Source organism: Amyelois transitella, chromosome 22 (genome assembly GCF_032362555.1).
Source record: "Amyelois transitella isolate CPQ chromosome 22, ilAmyTran1.1, whole genome shotgun sequence".
NCBI lineage: Eukaryota > Metazoa > Arthropoda > Insecta > Lepidoptera > Pyralidae > Amyelois > Amyelois transitella.
The window spans coordinates 734909-753155 of NC_083525.1; the positions used below are offsets into that span (position 1 = coordinate 734909).

Genomic DNA, 18247 nt, shown 5'->3' on the forward strand with positions numbered 1-18247 from the left:
CCGCCCGCGACTTCGTCCGCATGGAAACCCTATCAATCCCGCGGGAACTCCGTGAAAAAAGTAGCCAATATGTTATTCTGGGTCTTCAGCTACCTACATACCAAATTTCATCGTAATCGGTTCAGTAGTATTTGCGTGAAAGAGTAACAAACATCCATACTGACATCCTGACATACTCACAAACTTTCGCATGTATAATATCAGTAGGATTCATTAAAAAGTTCAAGGCGATCATTGTTTTGTTGTTAAGTAATTAATAATTAAGTAATTAATTATAAACAAAGCGCTAACAATCAATTATTAAAGTTACGCAAGCGATAACACCAGCTTATCAATTAGATAACCTTGGGCATTGTATATATGAATATATCTCACAATGTAATGTGCTGAATGAATAGTATGAAACAAACGGTTGAAGTTGGAAATCGAAGGTTCCGTATCCTAACTAATGTATACTAATATTATAAAGCTGAAGAGTTTGTTTGTTTGTTTGAACGCGCTAATCTCAGGAACTACTGGTTCGAATTGAAAAATTATTTTTGTGTTGCATAGACCATTTATCGAGGAAGGCTTTAGGCTATATAACATCACGCTGCAACTATTAGGAGCGATGAAATAATGGAAAATATGGACATAAGGTTTTCATCCCGGTAAAAATTTTAATTCTCGTGGGATTTGCGAAAAAAAACTTGTATAATTTTGTTGGTGGCGCTAAATTTGCGCGATTAGGTGCGGTTAAAAGCTAGACATCGATAGATATTAACTTAAATTTATTTCATATGCATGCATATGCTGAGTGGAAACCCTTTTGGTCGTACATGTTTTTTTTTAATTTTTATTATTATAAACAATGTAATTTCATCTTTGGCGCCAATAAATACTTTTCTTTCTTCTTTCTTTCTTTCAATGTATGCCAAGTATCAATTTTTTTTCTGGTAACAAAAATCTTCCTTCTTGCTTTAAGAAGTTACCAGAATAAAATCTTTAATTTTTCGAGTCATTACAATAATCTCTATAAAGGACTGAGAGTATACTCGTAACAAATAACTGGCGTTTAGCTTACAACTACTAAAGAACCCTAATAAAAGATCTAGCCGATCCGTCCCACCGCATTCATTGTACACATTGTTAGAGCTTAAATTGTATGCTTTGAAGTAGGCCAAAGACACCGCTTAACCGATTTTAAAGAGGGGTTCTTATAAGACAACACACGTACAAAAAATATTTATTTAAGACTGACCATTGCCCACGACTTCGTACGCACGTTTCGGCGTCCTCGGAATTAAGACCATTGGCTCTCAGGTCATCTTTAGGGACGTCCAGCTGATGATCTGTTTGGCCTGCCTTCCACCTGGGCTCAGCGAGAGCGACAGTCCTTTTTCTTTAAAAAAAATAGTGAAAAAGGAATCACTGACTTAGGTACTTATAAGGTTTTATAAAGGTCTCAAAAATATGATACGTACGAGTATGATTCTTTATTCTTAAATCTAATAAATTTATCCAAAGAGAAAATGCTGCAGTGCAGTTTGTTACCGCTTCTTCTGCACTGACGCTTTGGAAGCGGCAGTGAACTTAGTTTAAAGTAATCTATTTGACTTCAACCAATGTTGTGAAACCAAAAGATATCACAATTATTAAGTGATATTAAGTGTCTCAAAATAATGAATAAAAATTTTGAATTCGAATTTGATCCATTCTTTGATAAATAGACCATGGCAATTGACCACACCTGGACCAGATAAGGCTTGGCCTTCAACCAGTAATTAGTTGTATCGGTTATTCCGCCCTGGGCTGTGTTGCGAGAGGTGACAGATCATATCTTAGGTCATGGTGTGAAGACATGTGACGCAATGAAGTTGTTAGTTAGATGAGGGCAAAGAGTGGAACTAAAAGGCAAGGATAAATTTGTGCGTGTGTGTGTGTGTGTGAAATAATTTTGCGAATTTTGCGAATAAACAAGCGTAATTAAGAATTTTTATACCGATAATCTGATTTATATTGTTATTTATGACTTTGGAAGGTATTTTTTTGTTTTTGTATTTTCTAATTTTTAAATAAAAAAACTGTTTTGTAAAAGAATGCAATTAAAACTAACTAAGAGAAATACTAATAATGATGAGATTCTTCTTTTAGACGATGGGCTAGCAACCTGTCACTATTCTAGAATTCATTACTCCATAGATTGGCTTGTCAGTCCCACAAGCGATATAGCCGTGAATATATTATGTATTTATGTATGTATTAATAAAAATCTTCAGGATTATACTCTATAGCTTTAGTGCTTATAATTTAAACATACGTTTCCGAAAGTTTGTTTGTTTGTTTATACGTATACAGGTATACATACATATATATTATGTATGTATGTATACGTACATATATACATATAATCACGTCTATATCCCTTGCGGGGTAGACAACGCCAACAGTCTTGAAGGGACTGATAGGCCACGATCAGCTGTTTGGCTTAATGCTAGAATTGAGATTCAAATAGTGACAGGTTGCTAGTCTATTGCTTAAAAGAAGAATCTTAAATTTATGAGCCTATCCCTCAGTCGCCTTTTACGACATCCATGGAAACGAGATGGAGTGCTCCTATTCTCTTTTTTTTTATTAGTGCCGGGAGCCACACGGCACTAATAAAATTGTAAAATAGATGTAATTTAATGCCGTGTGGTTGCCGGCACCGATACAAAAAAGAATAGGTACATATATATATTATAGGCTTGCAAACTTGGGATTCTTTTTCAGGCGATGGGCTAGCAACCTGTCACTATTTGAATCTCAATTGTATCATTAAGCCAAATAGCTGAACGTGGCCATTCAGTCTTTTCAAGACTGTTGGCTCTGTCTACCCCGCAAGGGATATAGACGTGACCATATATATGTATGTATGTATGTAATTTAAAATTGAACAATTTTGTCCTGCAGATGGCGTTGACGTGCGACTGTCCAATGTCGCAGCCGGGGCCCACCCTGGCGGCCACGTGCGGAGGGGGGGCGTTCATGCTGTTCATGGGACTCCTGGAGGTGTTCCTGAGGAGCCAGTGCGACTTGGAGGACCCCTGTGGAAGAGCACAGGTAACCGTTCTCCTTCACTCCTCTTGTTACACCTTGTTGAAGAAACTACACTGCGGCATTTTTACCGGACGACAATTTTTCAAATATTTCAAATCTAAATCGTGTATATTGCCGTGTGGTTCCAAGTACCAAAAAAAAAGAATAGGACCACTCCATCTCTTTATATCATGGATGTCGTAAAAGGCGACTAAGGGACTTACAAACTTGGGATTCTTTTTTTAAGCGATGTGCTAGCAACCTGTCACTATTTGAATCTCAATGCTATCATTAAGCCAAACCGCTGAACGTGGCCTATCAGTATTTTCAAGACTGTTGACTCTGTCTACCCCGCAAGGGATATAGACGTAATTATATGTATGTATGTATGTATCGTTTAAAAATGCATATTGTGTACATTTAAAAAAAATAGTGAATAAGAATATAAAATTAATGATTTCTATAACGACTTTCTCTGCCCTTTAGAAACTTCATGATGTAGGCAACGTCGGAGGCTGTCGTATGTCGTGAGGTTGTGACACGGCACGCACTATCATCATCAAATCATTATCATTGCGGATGCAAATCATCTGCTCTAAAGGAAACTCACTTTCATTACGAAATTCTCTCGAGTTGATATCATTTTGTGGTGCATAGTGTATGAAAGCGAAGTGAATTTGGGTAGGTTGACGTTGCTGTTGACTCTGCATAGGTACTAATATTACATACCATAATAGTCACGCCTATATCCCTTGTGGGGTAGACAGAGCCAGCTGTCTTGAAAGACTGATAGGCCACGTTCAGCTGTTAGGCTTAATAAATATTATCTTTCTGAAGATTTCCCGGTTCTTTCCCGTCTACGGAGGGTTAATGATGTTTAAGTTTTTTTATTTATTTATTTAGCGTTCAGATTACAAACAATAAAAATAAACTGCTTATGCGCACACAAATAAACGTGATACAGTTTATAATAAAAAACTATAACAATTCGCTTAGGTATTTGATTTTATTTAACAATATGGACAACACTTTTATGGCAGCTCAAGAAAATATGCCTTGATTATTTTGTGGTTGACGATCTACTTACATAAGGTTATTTTGGTCTTGCGATGATTATGCAGAATCATTTGCGGTCAAATTTTGACGTTTATAATTCGAACAAGATTAGAATTGGAACCTTGATAGTGCAGTGCGCGTGCGCAGACATTTAAGCACGCCAAGCGGCAAAGCAGTATCGTGTGAATAATAGAAAAGTTTCGAGTCACGACTCTAATGTAGCTTCTAAGTTTATTAACTATAAAAAAATTGACCTATTAAAAAAAAGTATGTATAATTTCTGTATTTACTGTTGTATTGACTGTTAGTGAACTGAATAAATAAATTAATAGATAGACCATCTAAGCATAGAAGTGTCGGAAAACACACTACACACTGATAAATACCTAAATTAAAAACACTATAACCTAATAACAATGCGCACGAGATCAAAGAAAATTATGAAATTATAAGACAAAAACAACAATAGCGTTAAATTCACATCCTGACTGGCTGATATAAATCAAGACATTCTGATACCGAGGAAATGATAATCTTCACAATGCATTTGAGTTTAGATTGTTGCAAAAACATGTAAGTACTTACATTGTAATGTGCTTTGTTGAAGACCGACTCAAGTGAAGGTAATTTGTCTTCATAATTAAATCTATTATTGTGACTCTAATTTATTTATATATTTACATACATACATACATATAATCACGTCTATATCCCTTGCGGGGTACACAGAGCCAACAATCTTGAAGTCTAAATACCCACGTTCAGCTATTTGGCTTAACGATAGAATTGGGATTCAAATAGTGGCAGGTTGTTAACCCATCGCCTAAAAAAGGATGCCAAATGTGTAAGCCTATCCCTTAGTCGACTTTTACGACATCCATGGGAAAGAGATGGAGTGGTCCTATTCTTTTTGGTATTGGTGCCGGGAACCACACGGCGCTAATCCAATTTATAATTTTTTCTTTCCAGTACCGTCGCCACATGGACTCGGTTTACGACTTCATAGTTGTGGGGGGAGGGTCTGCAGGCTCTGTCGTGGCCGCACGTCTGTCTGAAGTACCCGAGTGGAGGGTGCTGCTGTTAGAAGCAGGTGAGCCGTGAGAAGAAAAACATTTGTTTTTTTTAATCACTTTATGACTCCACGTAAAGTGGGTTTACTTTTCATCGAAGGAACAAGACAGATGCATTACATAATAGGTCTCCATTGACGAAAAGAAGACCATTTTCATATCCCAAAGTCAATAATAGAATGGATTTATTTTCAAAATTGGATACAAGGTATCACTTATCGAAGTTACATCACTTAAATCTAATTATAACTGCTACCGCTTCCAAAGCGCATGTGTAGAAGAAGCGGCGGAACAAACTTTCTCTACAGTCAGTCTTACATGACTAGGGAACCGTAAAAAAATGTGACTGGTCTTATTCCTGGAATAATAATATCTGACAACAGTTAGTAAACGTTAAAAAGCATCTGTAACGGGAGCGATGATTCGGGCTCGACCGCCACCAAAGGCAAGATCTTCCAGGCTTATGTCATGCATAGGGAACCGCGCGACAGACGATGTTGAGTCAGAGTTTGTATTTTATGGTTCAATCTATAAAATCTTTGCTTGCGCGATTTAGACTCTTCGCGACTATTGGCTGAGCGCGTCACAGTCTTCGCTATGATTGACGGATGGCGTGTGACGTAAGTGATGTCGCTACACATCTTAATATAAAGCAGCAAGTAATTAACGATCTTTCATCTGTGACGGTAAAACGTGAGAGATAATTTCAAGATCTATAGAATAACTACAATCTTTATTAGGACTAGTTTTACAATATTTATGAGCAGTTTAGTTATAGACACGAGATTCAGCAGCCACCAGAGGATAGCCAGCTACTTAATTTGGTCAGCCCTGTACTAGTCCAAAGGCGCGCGCGCACCTATATACGGCTCCCAGGCCGTGAAGAAGGGGCCGCTCCGTGTAGAGCGGCCGAGCCGAGGCCGAAGTGGAAGCGGCCGCTGCTTCAGGAATATGAGCGAGGGCAGCTCACACTCCTGGCAACGAAGCGGTAGGCGATGGCACCGTGTGGTTTTAGAGGGTTCAAGCCCCACATAACCCGTCCGGCTTCCCTTAGCCGGCCGGGTAGGCAAAGGTCTTTCCACACGTAAAAAAAAGGCTGGGAAGAGGGGCGCAGAAGAGACTACAGCGTCGCGACCTCACACAGCGAAACAAAGGGTTGCACCTGCATTGTGGTTCCTATTGTCTCAATAACAAAGCGCTAATTACATCAAACTGTTACATTTAACGCCCATTCCTCATTTTCAGGTTTCGACGAGCCAACAGGAACCCAGGTGCCGTCCATGTTCCTGAACTTCATCGGGTCCAGCATCGACTGGGGGTACACCACGCAGCCGGAGCCTGCCGCCTGCCTGAGTGAGACGGACAGGAAATGCTACTGGCCGAGGGGAAAGGTAAAAAGAACAACTCCCTATTGATTTTATATATTAGGAGTTCAGGACTGTTTTTAGTTTTTTCCCCAGCCATGCTAGATTACTAGATTTGCGGAAATCGACAGGAAATTCTACTGGCCGAGAGGAAGTAAGAGAACAACTCCTCATTGAATGTCAGGACTTTTTAATTGTTATGCTAGCCCTGCTGGATTCCTTGTTTTCCATCTCGCTCAGGTTAAAAGCAGCTCAGTTGAGTCATGTTGCAGTGTTTGAAAGATTTCTTCCAATGTTTTAATATCTTTTGCAATTCTGGGTCGGGCTTCGAAATTCGAAGGCCGCATATATACAAACACGTCTACATACCTTGCGGTGTAGACAACGCCGACAGTCTTGAAAAGTCTGAAAGGCCACGTTTAACTGTTCGGCTTAAGATGTAATTGAGATTCAAATAGTGACAGGTTGCTAGCCCATCGCCTACGAGAAGAATTTGAGACTCAGATATCGAACAATCACAAATAATCCAATTGATCCAATGTATATTTCTTGTTCTCCTGCAGGTTCTCGGAGGCACATCTGTCATGAACGGCATGATGTACATGCGAGGATCCCGGACTGACTACGACTCCTGGGCGGCGGCGGGTAACGAGGGCTGGTCCTACGACGATGTCCTGCCCTACTTCCTGAAGTCTGAGGACAACAAGCAACTGGACGAGATGGACCAGGGCTACCACGGCACAGGAGGCCCTCTGACCGTCTCCCAGTTCCCGTACCATCCGCCGCTGAGCTCTAGTATTGTGAAGGCTGGAGAAGAATTAGGTTGGTTAAGTGCACTGTAAGCCAAGTCTATATGTCCAAACACTAATCTATGTTTGTTTATATGTGTATGCTGTCAACGATAAGAAATTCTCAAATTTGGAAGTAAGAACATGCTATACTTTCCACCTCAAACCCTTCAATTTAATTGTTATGCTGACTGGTGTGATTCGGAATACATACATACATATCATCACGTCTATATCCCTTACGGGGTAGACATAGCCAACAGTCTTTAAAAGACTGAAAGGCCACGTTCAGCTATTTGGCTTTTTGATAGAATTGAGATTCAAATAGTGGCAGGTTACTAGCCCATCGCCTTAAGGAAGAATTCCAAGTTTATAAACCAATCCCTTAGTCGCCTTTTACGACATCCGTGGGGAAGAGATGGAGTAGTCCTATTCTTTTTTTCTATTGGTTCCGGGAACCACACAGCACATTGTGATTCGGAATCTTTGACAGTTTTGTTACTGATCTCTTGGTGTTAACTGATAATACTGAACATAGATATCTCCCACTAACTCTTCCTTGCAATGGGCTAAAAAGTCTTCGAATTGCAGGCTACCAAAGCCGTGACCTCAACGGCCAGCAGCACACGGGCTTCATGATAGCTCAGACCACCAACCGGAACGGCTCCAGATTGTCAGTCGCGAGGGCGTTCCTCCGACCCGCCAAGAACCGCCCCAATCTTCATATCATGCTGAATGCTACTGTTACCAGGTACACTATCATTACAGTCTGGTCAAGACTGCCAGCAAGAATGGGGGAGAATTATCCGTGGTGAAGGCTTTCTTCCGCCCCACCAAGAACCGTCCTTATCTTCATATCATGCTGAACGCTACCGTTACCAGGTACACTATCATTACGAGTACAGTCTGATTCAGGACTACGAACAAGAATGGGAGAGGATTATTCGTGGTGAGAGCTTTCTTGCGCCCCGCTAAAAACCGTCCTAATCTTCATATCATGCTGAACGCTACTGTTACCAGGTACACTATCATTACAGTCTGATGAGGACTACGAATAAGAATGGGAGAGGATTATTCTTGGTGAGAGCTTTCTTGCGCCCCGCCAAGAACCGCCCCAATCTTCATATCATGCTGAACGCTACTGTTACCAGGTACACTATCATTACAGTCTGATGAGGACTACGAATAAGAATGGGAGAGGATTATTCTTGGTGAGAGCTTTCTTGCGCCCCGCCAAGAACCGCCCCAATCTTCATATCATGCTGAACGCTACTGTTACCAGGTACACTATCATTACAGTCTGATGAGGACTACGAATAAGAATGGGAGAGGATTATTCTTGGTGAGAGCTTTCTTGCGCCCCGCCAAGAACCGCCCCAATCTTCATATCATGCTGAACGCTACTGTTACCAGGTACACTATCATTACAGTCTGGTCAGGACTGCCAGCAAGAATGGGAGAGGATTATTCTTGGTGAAAGCTTTCTTGCGCCCCGCCAAGAACCGCCCCAATCTTCATATCATGCTGAACGCTACTGTTACCAGGTACACTATCATTACAGTCTGATGAGGACTACGAATAAGAATGGGAGAGGATTATTCTTGGTGAGAGCTTTCTTGCGCCCCGCCAAGAACCGCCCCAATCTTCATATCATGCTGAACGCTACTGTTACCAGGTACACTATCATTACAGTCTGGTCAGGACTGCCAGCAAGAATGGGAGAGGATTATTCTTGGTGAAAGCTTTCTTCCGCCCCGCCAAGAACCGCCCCAATCTTCATATCATGCTGAACGCTACTGTTACCAGGTACACTATCATTACAGTCTGGTCAGGACTGCCAGCAAGAATGGGAGAGGATTATTCTTGGTGAAAGCTTTCTTCCGCCCCGCTAAGAACCGCCCCAATCTTCATATCATGCTGAACGCTACTGTAACCAGGTACACTATCATTACAGTCTGGTTAGACCAACAAGAATGGGAGAGGATTATTCGTGGTGAGAGCTTTCTTCCGCCCCGCCAAGAACCGTCCTAATCTTCACATGATGCTCAAGGCTTCTGTCACCAGTTATGTGGAGATTATCGTCGAATAGAGCCATAATAATCAGATTGATATTATTTCTATGAATAAAAATACAGCCGGTGTCTTTTCGAATATCGTTGTTTCATGTATCGAAGATATTCCCTTTCGACAATCATCTCTTTTCTCCGTTTCAGAGTCCTCATCAATCAGACCACTAGGCAAGCGTACGCGGTGGAGGTCCTGAACAGCTTCGGAGGAACCGAGACCATATTTGCCAATAACGAGATCATTGTGAGGTAAAGACCTTGGACAATCAGTCCACAATGATTGTAATTTTGTTTTTATTTGTTTATCACGTGTTTTATCCCTTACGAGGTGGACAAAGCCAAAATTCTCAAAAAGTCTAAAAGGTCAAGTGTAGCTGGTTTATTTATTACTAGCGACCCGCCCCGGCTTCGCACGGGAGCAAAATTATAAATGTTATTATACATAAAAACCTTCCTCTTAAATCACTCTACCTGTTACAAAAAACCGCATCAAAATTCGTTGCGTAATTTTAAAGATTTAAGCATACAGACAAACAGACTAAAATAGCGACTTTGTTTTATACTATATGTAGTGATTGTTTTGTAACGGTCTGAGGCCTAAGAATCATGTGGTCCGAAGGTAAGCAGCTAAATAACTGGCAATTATGAATACGCAAAGCGAAGAAAGAAACAAAATCCCCCAAAAACAATTCAAAACTGCAGGTTGCTGAACTCAGCACGCGAATCTTAACATCATACACCAAGCTCTTGGCATCATCAATACCCGGCCACTTAAGCACATCGTGGTTTGAATCGAAATGGTGGTCAAGAGACCACATGGAATGACTTTGGTACCATGGACCTCCTGGTGTATTTCACTTAATAGGAGACCACAACCACAGTAAAATTATGTACAGAGATCGAATATTCGGATGCATATTTTATTTACCTAAAGTTGGGGTGTTGGGTTAGTATGGAACGTACTTCTGTACCTCAAAAATTCCGGGATTCGGCATTGATACACTTAATGTTCTAATTATGTGAAAGTTGTTCAGTTTAATGGTCTGAATAACCTCAGAAAGTTTTTGTACTGACTAAAAAATCACGCGGTATAGGTAATTCTGGAATCCCGGTAGGTAGGTAATTTTTTAATAAATATGATCATCCATCACTTATGTTTATAAAGGTGTTTTTTAAAGAAATAAATATATTTTGAATTTTTGAATGGAGGGCGGTGCAGCTGGTGTGGGGTGCTACTTGCGTCCATGGCAATGACCCCATATGACCACCAGGCAATCAGTAATTTACCATTTAAACTCGTCTCTTCCAGCGCCGTGTGGTTCCCGGCACCAATACAAAAGAAGAATAGGACCACTCCATCTCTTTTCTATGGATGTCGTTAATGACTAAGGGATAAGCCTATAAAATTGCGATCCTTTTTTTAGGCGATGGGCTAGCAACCTGTCACTATTTGGATCTCAATGCCATCATTAAGCCGAGCAGCTGAACGTGGCCCTTCAGTCTTTTCGGGACTATTGGCTCTGTCTAATAAAGTATCCCGTAAGGGATATAGACGTGACTATATGTATGTATGTTCTTCCAGCGCCGGCGCAGTAGCATCTCCCCAGCTTCTTCAGCTCAGCGGCATCGGAGACCCCGAAGTTCTGTCCCGTGCTGGGGTCAAACTGGTCCACCGGCTGCCAGCAGTGGGCAGGAACCTCCACAACCACGTGGCCCACTTCCTTAACTTCCAAGTCAATGACAATAATACCGCAGCGCTCAACTGGGCGACGGCGATGGAGTACCTGTTGTTCAGGGACGGGCTCATGTCTGGCACTGGTAAGTTCTTCTAAAGTCAGCAGGCTTTTCACTATTCTTCCTTACCTTGTCCAACAGCTGAACGTGGGCTATCAGTCTTTTCAAGGCTGTTGGCGCTTTTTACCCCGCAAGGGATATAGACGTGATTATAATGTATGTATGTATGTCCTTACCTTGTCGACTCTAACAGACAAATATCGCCACCAATATAGCTTTGAAACATGCATCATACAGATCTTTTAGTGTGCAGAAGTAGGACAATCGTCTGAGAAGAGACACCACAAAGGCAAGCACTAACACTTATAGTCTAAAAGACCCCAAATCAACCTCTCCCTCGATTTGACTCGTAATTGGAAGTTGGTGGTGAGATGAACAGACAGCAAGACAAGGTGCTGTGTGGTTGCCGACACTTTTTAACAGAACTGTTCCATTTTATTTCCATGGAAGGTATTTTTTATAGTTACAGGTATTCCCATTCCCATATTGCAGGTATATCGGAAGTGACAGCGTTCATCAACACCAAATACGCGAACCCAGATGAAGATAACCCAGACATCCAGCTGTTCTTCGGAGGGTTCCTCGCTGACTGCGCCAAGACCGGCATGGTGGGGGAACGCCTGGACAATGGCTCCAGAACCATCCAGATCATCCCAACTGTGCTGCACCCCAAGAGCAGGGGGCGTCTGGAGATAGCTAGTGCTGATCCGAAGACATACCCCAATATTTATGCCAAGTGAGTGGGCATTCAATGCTTAGTGGTATCAATGGTTTTGGGAAATTCTTGACTTAACCTCCACAAAGATCATGCGCCCAGCTCATTTTAAGGAACCGCGTTTTCTACGTTTTAGACAACGCGATTTTAAACCTCATTATGTAGTAATTTTACCTTAGACGACACGCTAAATTATTTCATATCAATTCCAGCTACTTAACCCACCCGGACGACGTCAAAACCCTCATCGAAGGCATCAAATTTGCCATCAAGCTCTCAGAGACCAAAGCTCTGAAGAGGTACGGGGTAAAACTAGACAAGACGCCAGTGCCTGGGTGCGAGAAGATCAAGTTTGGGTGCGACGCTTACTGGGAGTGCGCCGTGAGGATGCAGACGGCTCCGGAGAACCACCAGGCTGGTTCTTGCAAGATGGGACCTAGAGGAGATCCCAATGCTGTAGTGGATAATTTGCTTCAGGTAAGGATGCTTACCCTTGTGAAATGTCTGGTATTCGATTTATCCTTGTGAAATGTCTGGTATTCGATTTTACAAGTTACAAATATCATAATAGGTGGTGATCTTCTCTGATCCATTGCATTACCAAATTTAGAAAAGAGCCTGTCATTTGTGCCGTTCAACAACATACATACATACATACATAAAATCACGCCTCTTTCCCGGAGGGGTAGGCAGAGACTACCTCTTTCCACTTGCCACGATCTCTGCATACTTCTTTCGCTTCGTCCACATTCATAACTCTCTTCATACAAGCTCGGCGGTTTCGGGTACTTTTGACCTGACCCTTTACCAGGACGTCCTTAATTTGATCAAGATACGTTCGTCTAGGTCTTCCCACTCCGACCCTTCCCTCCACACTCTCCTTGTATATCTGCTTAGTCAACCTGCTTTCATTCATCCTCTCCACATGACCGAACCATCTTAACATACCCTTTTCTATTCCTGTAACTACATCTTCTTTCACATCACAACATTCCCTTATCACGCTGTTCCTTATCCTGTCACTCAATTTCACACCCATCATACTCCTTAACGCTCTCATTTCCACTGCATTTATTCTGCTTTCATGCTTCTTTTGCCATACCCAACTTTCACTCCCATACATTAATGTCGGGACCAACACGCCCCTGTGCACAGCCAGTCGAGCCTTTTTGGATAGTTTCTGACTGCTCATAAAGGCATGCAAAGCTCCATTCACCATGTTCCCCGCGTTCACTCTCCTTTCAATATCACTATCATACTTGCCATCTGATGTAAACTTTGATCCTAGATATACAAACTCTTTCACTTGCTCCACTCTTTCTCCTCCAATCAAAATATTACATGCTGTCATTTCTTTCTCCATTTCAAAAACCAGTGTTTTAGTTTTACTTACGTTCACTTTCATTCCTTTCTCTTTTAAAGCTTCATGCATACAGTTTACCATCTCCTGTAACTCCTCCGCTGATGACGCCAGTATAACCTGATCGTCGGCATAGAGCAGACATTTGACGAGTAACTCATTCATCCTTAATCCACTTTTAGACTCTTTCAAATCTGTCAAGCAGCTATCCATAAATAGGTTGAACAGCCACGGTGACGCAACACATCCTTGCCTAACGCCTTTCTCAATCTTAAACCACTCAGTGTGCGCTCCGTTTATCCTGACACAAGCACTCGAATCCTCATATAAGGATTTCAGTGCTCGTATTAAGAGACTGCTCACCCCATGCATAGAAAGTGCTGACCACAATTCATTCCTCTCAACTCTGTCATAGGCCTTTTCCAGATCTACGAATGTGCAATAGACTTTTTGACTCTTGGCCAAAAACTTTTCGGCTATGCACCGCAAGGAAAAGACCTGATCAGTACATCCCATTCCCTTTCGAAATCCCGCTTGAGCATCCCATATTTTGTCATCAGTTTCATTCCTGACTCTATTAATCAATACCTTAGCATACAATTTGCCGACGACGCTAAGCAGGCTTATACCACGATAATTTTTGCAGTCCAGCTGTGACCCTTTTCCTTTGTAAAGTGGCACGATAACAGCCTTACACCAATCTTTTGGTACTCGGCCGCTTCTCCAACACAAATTGAAAAGGCAGTACAACTGACTAGCTACTACGCCTTTTCCTGCTTTAAGCATCTCGACCGACACTCTATCACACCCAGCAGCCTTTCCCGCTTTCATACTCTTAAGTGCTTCCACAATTTCGAACATTTCAATTTCGCCTTCCATCTCATTCTCTTTTTCTTCGCTATAGCAGAAATCTTTCTTATTTCCTTCCTTTTTTTCAAATAAACTTTCAAAATAGTCCTTCCATATCTTTAGTACACATTCTTCTCCTTTCACAACGCTACCATCCTGGCATCTGATCCTAGTCAGCTCTCTGGTTATAGTATTTCCTCGGGCTGACCTTACGGATTTCCAGAATACTTTCAGATTTGACTGAAAGTCTTCTGATAGCCTTTTATCAAAATCCTCTTTATACTCTTCTTTCTTTCTAATCACAGCTTTCTTAACCAAATCTTTCATTTTCTTATATTCCTTACGTGCTTCATTCACATCTTCATCTATAACCTCTTGCATTCTTAAGTTAGCTTTTGCTGCTAACAAATCCAGCCATGCTTTCTTCTTTAATCGCACAAGTTCTTGCACATCTTTACTCATCCACGCATTTTTGTGATTTTTTCCTTTCCTTCTTCTACTTACACCACACACTTCAACAGCTACTTTCACAATTCTTTCTTTAAATTCCTTCCATCCATCTTCAATATCGCTCATTTCCTCTAAATCTTCAAATTCATCCTTCAGTCTATTAATATACTTCTTACCTACATCCATATCTTGCAAATTTTCTACTTTTACTCTTTCCAAAGCGCTGGTTTGCTCCCTTACCCTGTGCCGCCAGCGATTGAAGATACCCCTTATCCGGGATATCACCAGTAAATGGTCCGAGTCAATGCCAGCACCGCGATATGCACGGGTATCCAGCACTTTGTTCTTCAATCTTTCATCTACAATCACAAAGTCTATCATACTTTTTAAAATACCTTCCACTCTTGTGTAGGTGTGGATCTCTTTATGTTGAAACATTGAGTTCGACACAAAAAGATCCCACTCTAGACAAATTTCTAATACACTTCTTCCATTATCATTCACCTTTTCGTCACCAAACGCACCAAGCACCTTCTCATATCCATCACGCTTTACACCCACCCATCCATTAAAATCACCTAACATAATAATCTTCTCATTTGGCTTGGTAACTTTCAACACTTCTCTTACACTATTCCAGAACTCCTCGTTTTCGCTTTTTGCTGATGTTGTACCCCTCGAACCCACATCCCAAGGTGCATAAACACCTAGAACGAAGATCCGAGTGATTCCAACTTTCAGCCTAATCCATAGAAGACGAGGGCTGACACACTCATACTCATTCACGCACTCAGCCATTCGTGCAGAAAGAATTAGACCGACCCCTTGACAGCCTCGGCTGGTACTGGAAATTCCAGACCAATACGCCGTGTAAGGGCCGTGCTGCGTCGCGTCGCATCCTTTCCGCTTCGTTTCATTCACGCACAACACATCCAAACGTCTTTCATCCATCATCTGGCATACTTCCTCAATCTTATCCTTCATTCCTCCTCTTACATTCATCGTCGCAAAGCGGCTTTCAGCAGACCGCATACCAACATTCAACGTTCAACAACATTCAGATATTTTACAATTTTTAGTCTTATAGGTTATGTCTCTTGTTCTGTTTCTTATGCGAATAAAAATCTCGTGTTTTCTCTGTGGGCCAACCTGTCCCTTCATCTAAGGGCTGGCGACATAATGTAACCACTTACAATAGATTTGCGACGCCCTGTAGAACTCCCGAATCTCTTGTCCTACAGGCTGTCATTATAATTGCTAAAAAAAATATACATACATACAGACAATCACGCCTTTTTCCCGGAGGGGTAGGCAGAGATTACCTCTTTCCACTTGCCACGATCTCTGCATACTTCCTTCGCCTCATCCACATAAGGTATATGTGAATGAAGCTTCGCTTCGCCAAAAAAATATTTCAGTTGTAAATGTTACAAAGACGCGCCGATCATGGATAAACCCTGCGATGTTTCTTCAGTTCGATAGTTTTATGTGTAATTAACTAACCATTTCGAAAATAATTATAAAAAAATAATAATAAAAACAAAAAAATATACGTCCATACCTGATTGGATAACCTATCATACATACATACCTACATAAAATCACACCTCTTTCCCGGAGGGGTAGGCAGAGACTACCCCTTTCCACTTGCCACGATCTCTGCATACTTCCTTCGCTTCATCCACATTCATAACTCTCTTCATGCAAGCTCGGCGGTTTCGGGTACTTTTGACCTGGCCCTTTACCAGGACGTCCTTAACCTATCATTAACAAACAATTCACACCAGGTGCAAGGCATCGACCGTCTCCGCGTGGCGGACGCCAGCGTGATGCCGGCGGTGACGTCGGGCAACACCAACGCGCCCACGATCATGATCGCGGAGCGGCTCGCCGACTTCGTCAAGCAGCGCTGGCTGGGATCCACTCATGTGAGTCAATCAAGTGTAGTTTTACCTAATTGTGAGTTCAGGCTACCAACCGAATATTACCACTTTTAAAAGTAGACTCCAACAACAAACTTTTGAAACTGTATTACTGAATAAATTCTTTTTTATAAGTTACGCCAATGAACGGAGGTTTATTTATTGGCGCGAAAATATTTGAGCCAATCAGAGCGCGCCATTTGAACCCGCGAGCTGATGAGCGGGATAGTAGGAGACATTTTCTATGGATTTTGTTTTCGGATTTTAAATTTAATGTAGATACTTGTAATAAGAAATTTTAATGAGTTTTATTCGGTTTAATTTGCCGACGATCGATACGATTTGCGCCGGCGAACAACGTTCATGAATAGACCTTTGGTGCCTGAATACTAAAGCTGCTACTTCAATATCTATAAAATATCTAACCGTGTAAAATCTTGTTCCAGGCTCCTTATCCGCTGGGCAGTCACGGAGGCATCTCTAATGTGCTGCAGGCCAGCGAGACACAGTACCTGCCTTGGCAACGGTGGACATGAAACTGCCAGCGCCATTAGAATAAATGATACAATAAGCTGAAGAGTTACCAGAGACAAGTTCTAAATTTAAAATTAAGTGTTACCATTCCACAGGAAATCGAAATTTGAATATTGAAGTTATGCATTTGCAGTGCATATTATGGCATATTAAAAAGCTCGTAATGTATGTACCTTTTATATATTTTTAATAATGAAAAACAAGGCAACGCATGCTTGTGGGTTTCTTGTTTAAAACAACTTAAATATTTTTTTGTTCAGTGTTCCCTGCATCAGTAAAACAATATTTTTTTTATATACGAAGACATTTTAGCTACTAACATTTATAAAGTGTTGACATACCTAAAAATCTTGCCATATTTTATAATGACCAATTCTTGCCATGGTAATCGAAATTCCTTACAATATAAGATTAGATTCATTTTGTACCAGTTACAGTATTTTTTCTAGTAATTAAGATTAAATCTAGAAAATCCACGCAAACAGTGTGCAATGTGACTTAATGTCGACTTATAACGACTACCGTTGTACATACTAGTATTTATGACTTATGTTTCCTACGTATTAAGAATGTTTTTATTAATTTAGATTTAGTATTCAAGATTGATTTGATAAAATGTCTGATAGGACATCATCCTCTTCTACTATATTATCCATCCATCCATCTTATCTGGGGCACGGCAGAGCCCCACCAAGTCGAGCAAAAAAAAATTTAATTATCAGAAAAAGAAAAAAAAATTACAACATACCTATAGTCAAATTTTACACACATGCATGTAGTATGCATTTCTTTCGATTATAATCCTTTTTTAAAATTGTTTAAAAATTTTATAATTATATTTATTCATTATGTAACCAAGGTGTTATCTGTGAGTGCATCAAGCTTTTCACCAAATCTCGATGTCGTAGAAGGCGAGTTGAGAACAAAAGCACTAACAATAAAGCAACATGGAAATATTGTATAAACGACCGGACTTTGAAGATGAAATTCGAGATTATTTTGAGAAGATGGATGGAATTTAGTTATATAAAAAAAACCTAACTACCACGTGATTAGTGGAAGAGAATCAGCAGCAGTTATTTATAAATAAAACTATTTAAATACTCCATAAGTAACTTTTATTTCACGTATATATGATAAAACATTTTCCTTTTAAACTTAAAACTAAATATGTTGTTCCCTTACCTGCAAAAGTCTAATACATATGTAGGAGTTCCCAATT

At 40.8% G+C, this 18247-nt stretch overlaps 1 protein-coding gene across 1 annotated transcript; it reads left to right on the forward strand.

The window, feature by feature from the left end:
- The first annotated feature begins 2931 nt into the window (after positions 1–2931).
- LOC106133206 (glucose dehydrogenase [FAD, quinone]) lies at positions 2932–17303 on the forward strand. Its single transcript, XM_013332852.2, has 11 exons — positions 2932–3081; positions 5083–5203; positions 6429–6574; positions 7111–7369; positions 7927–8086; positions 9549–9650; positions 10984–11219; positions 11688–11931; positions 12123–12387; positions 16357–16497; positions 16938–17303. The coding sequence occupies exons 1-11, from the start codon at positions 2932–2934 to the stop codon at positions 17025–17027; spliced, it is 1914 nt and encodes a 637-aa protein (XP_013188306.1). The 3' UTR covers positions 17028–17303.
- The last annotated feature ends 944 nt before the right edge of the window (positions 17304–18247 follow it).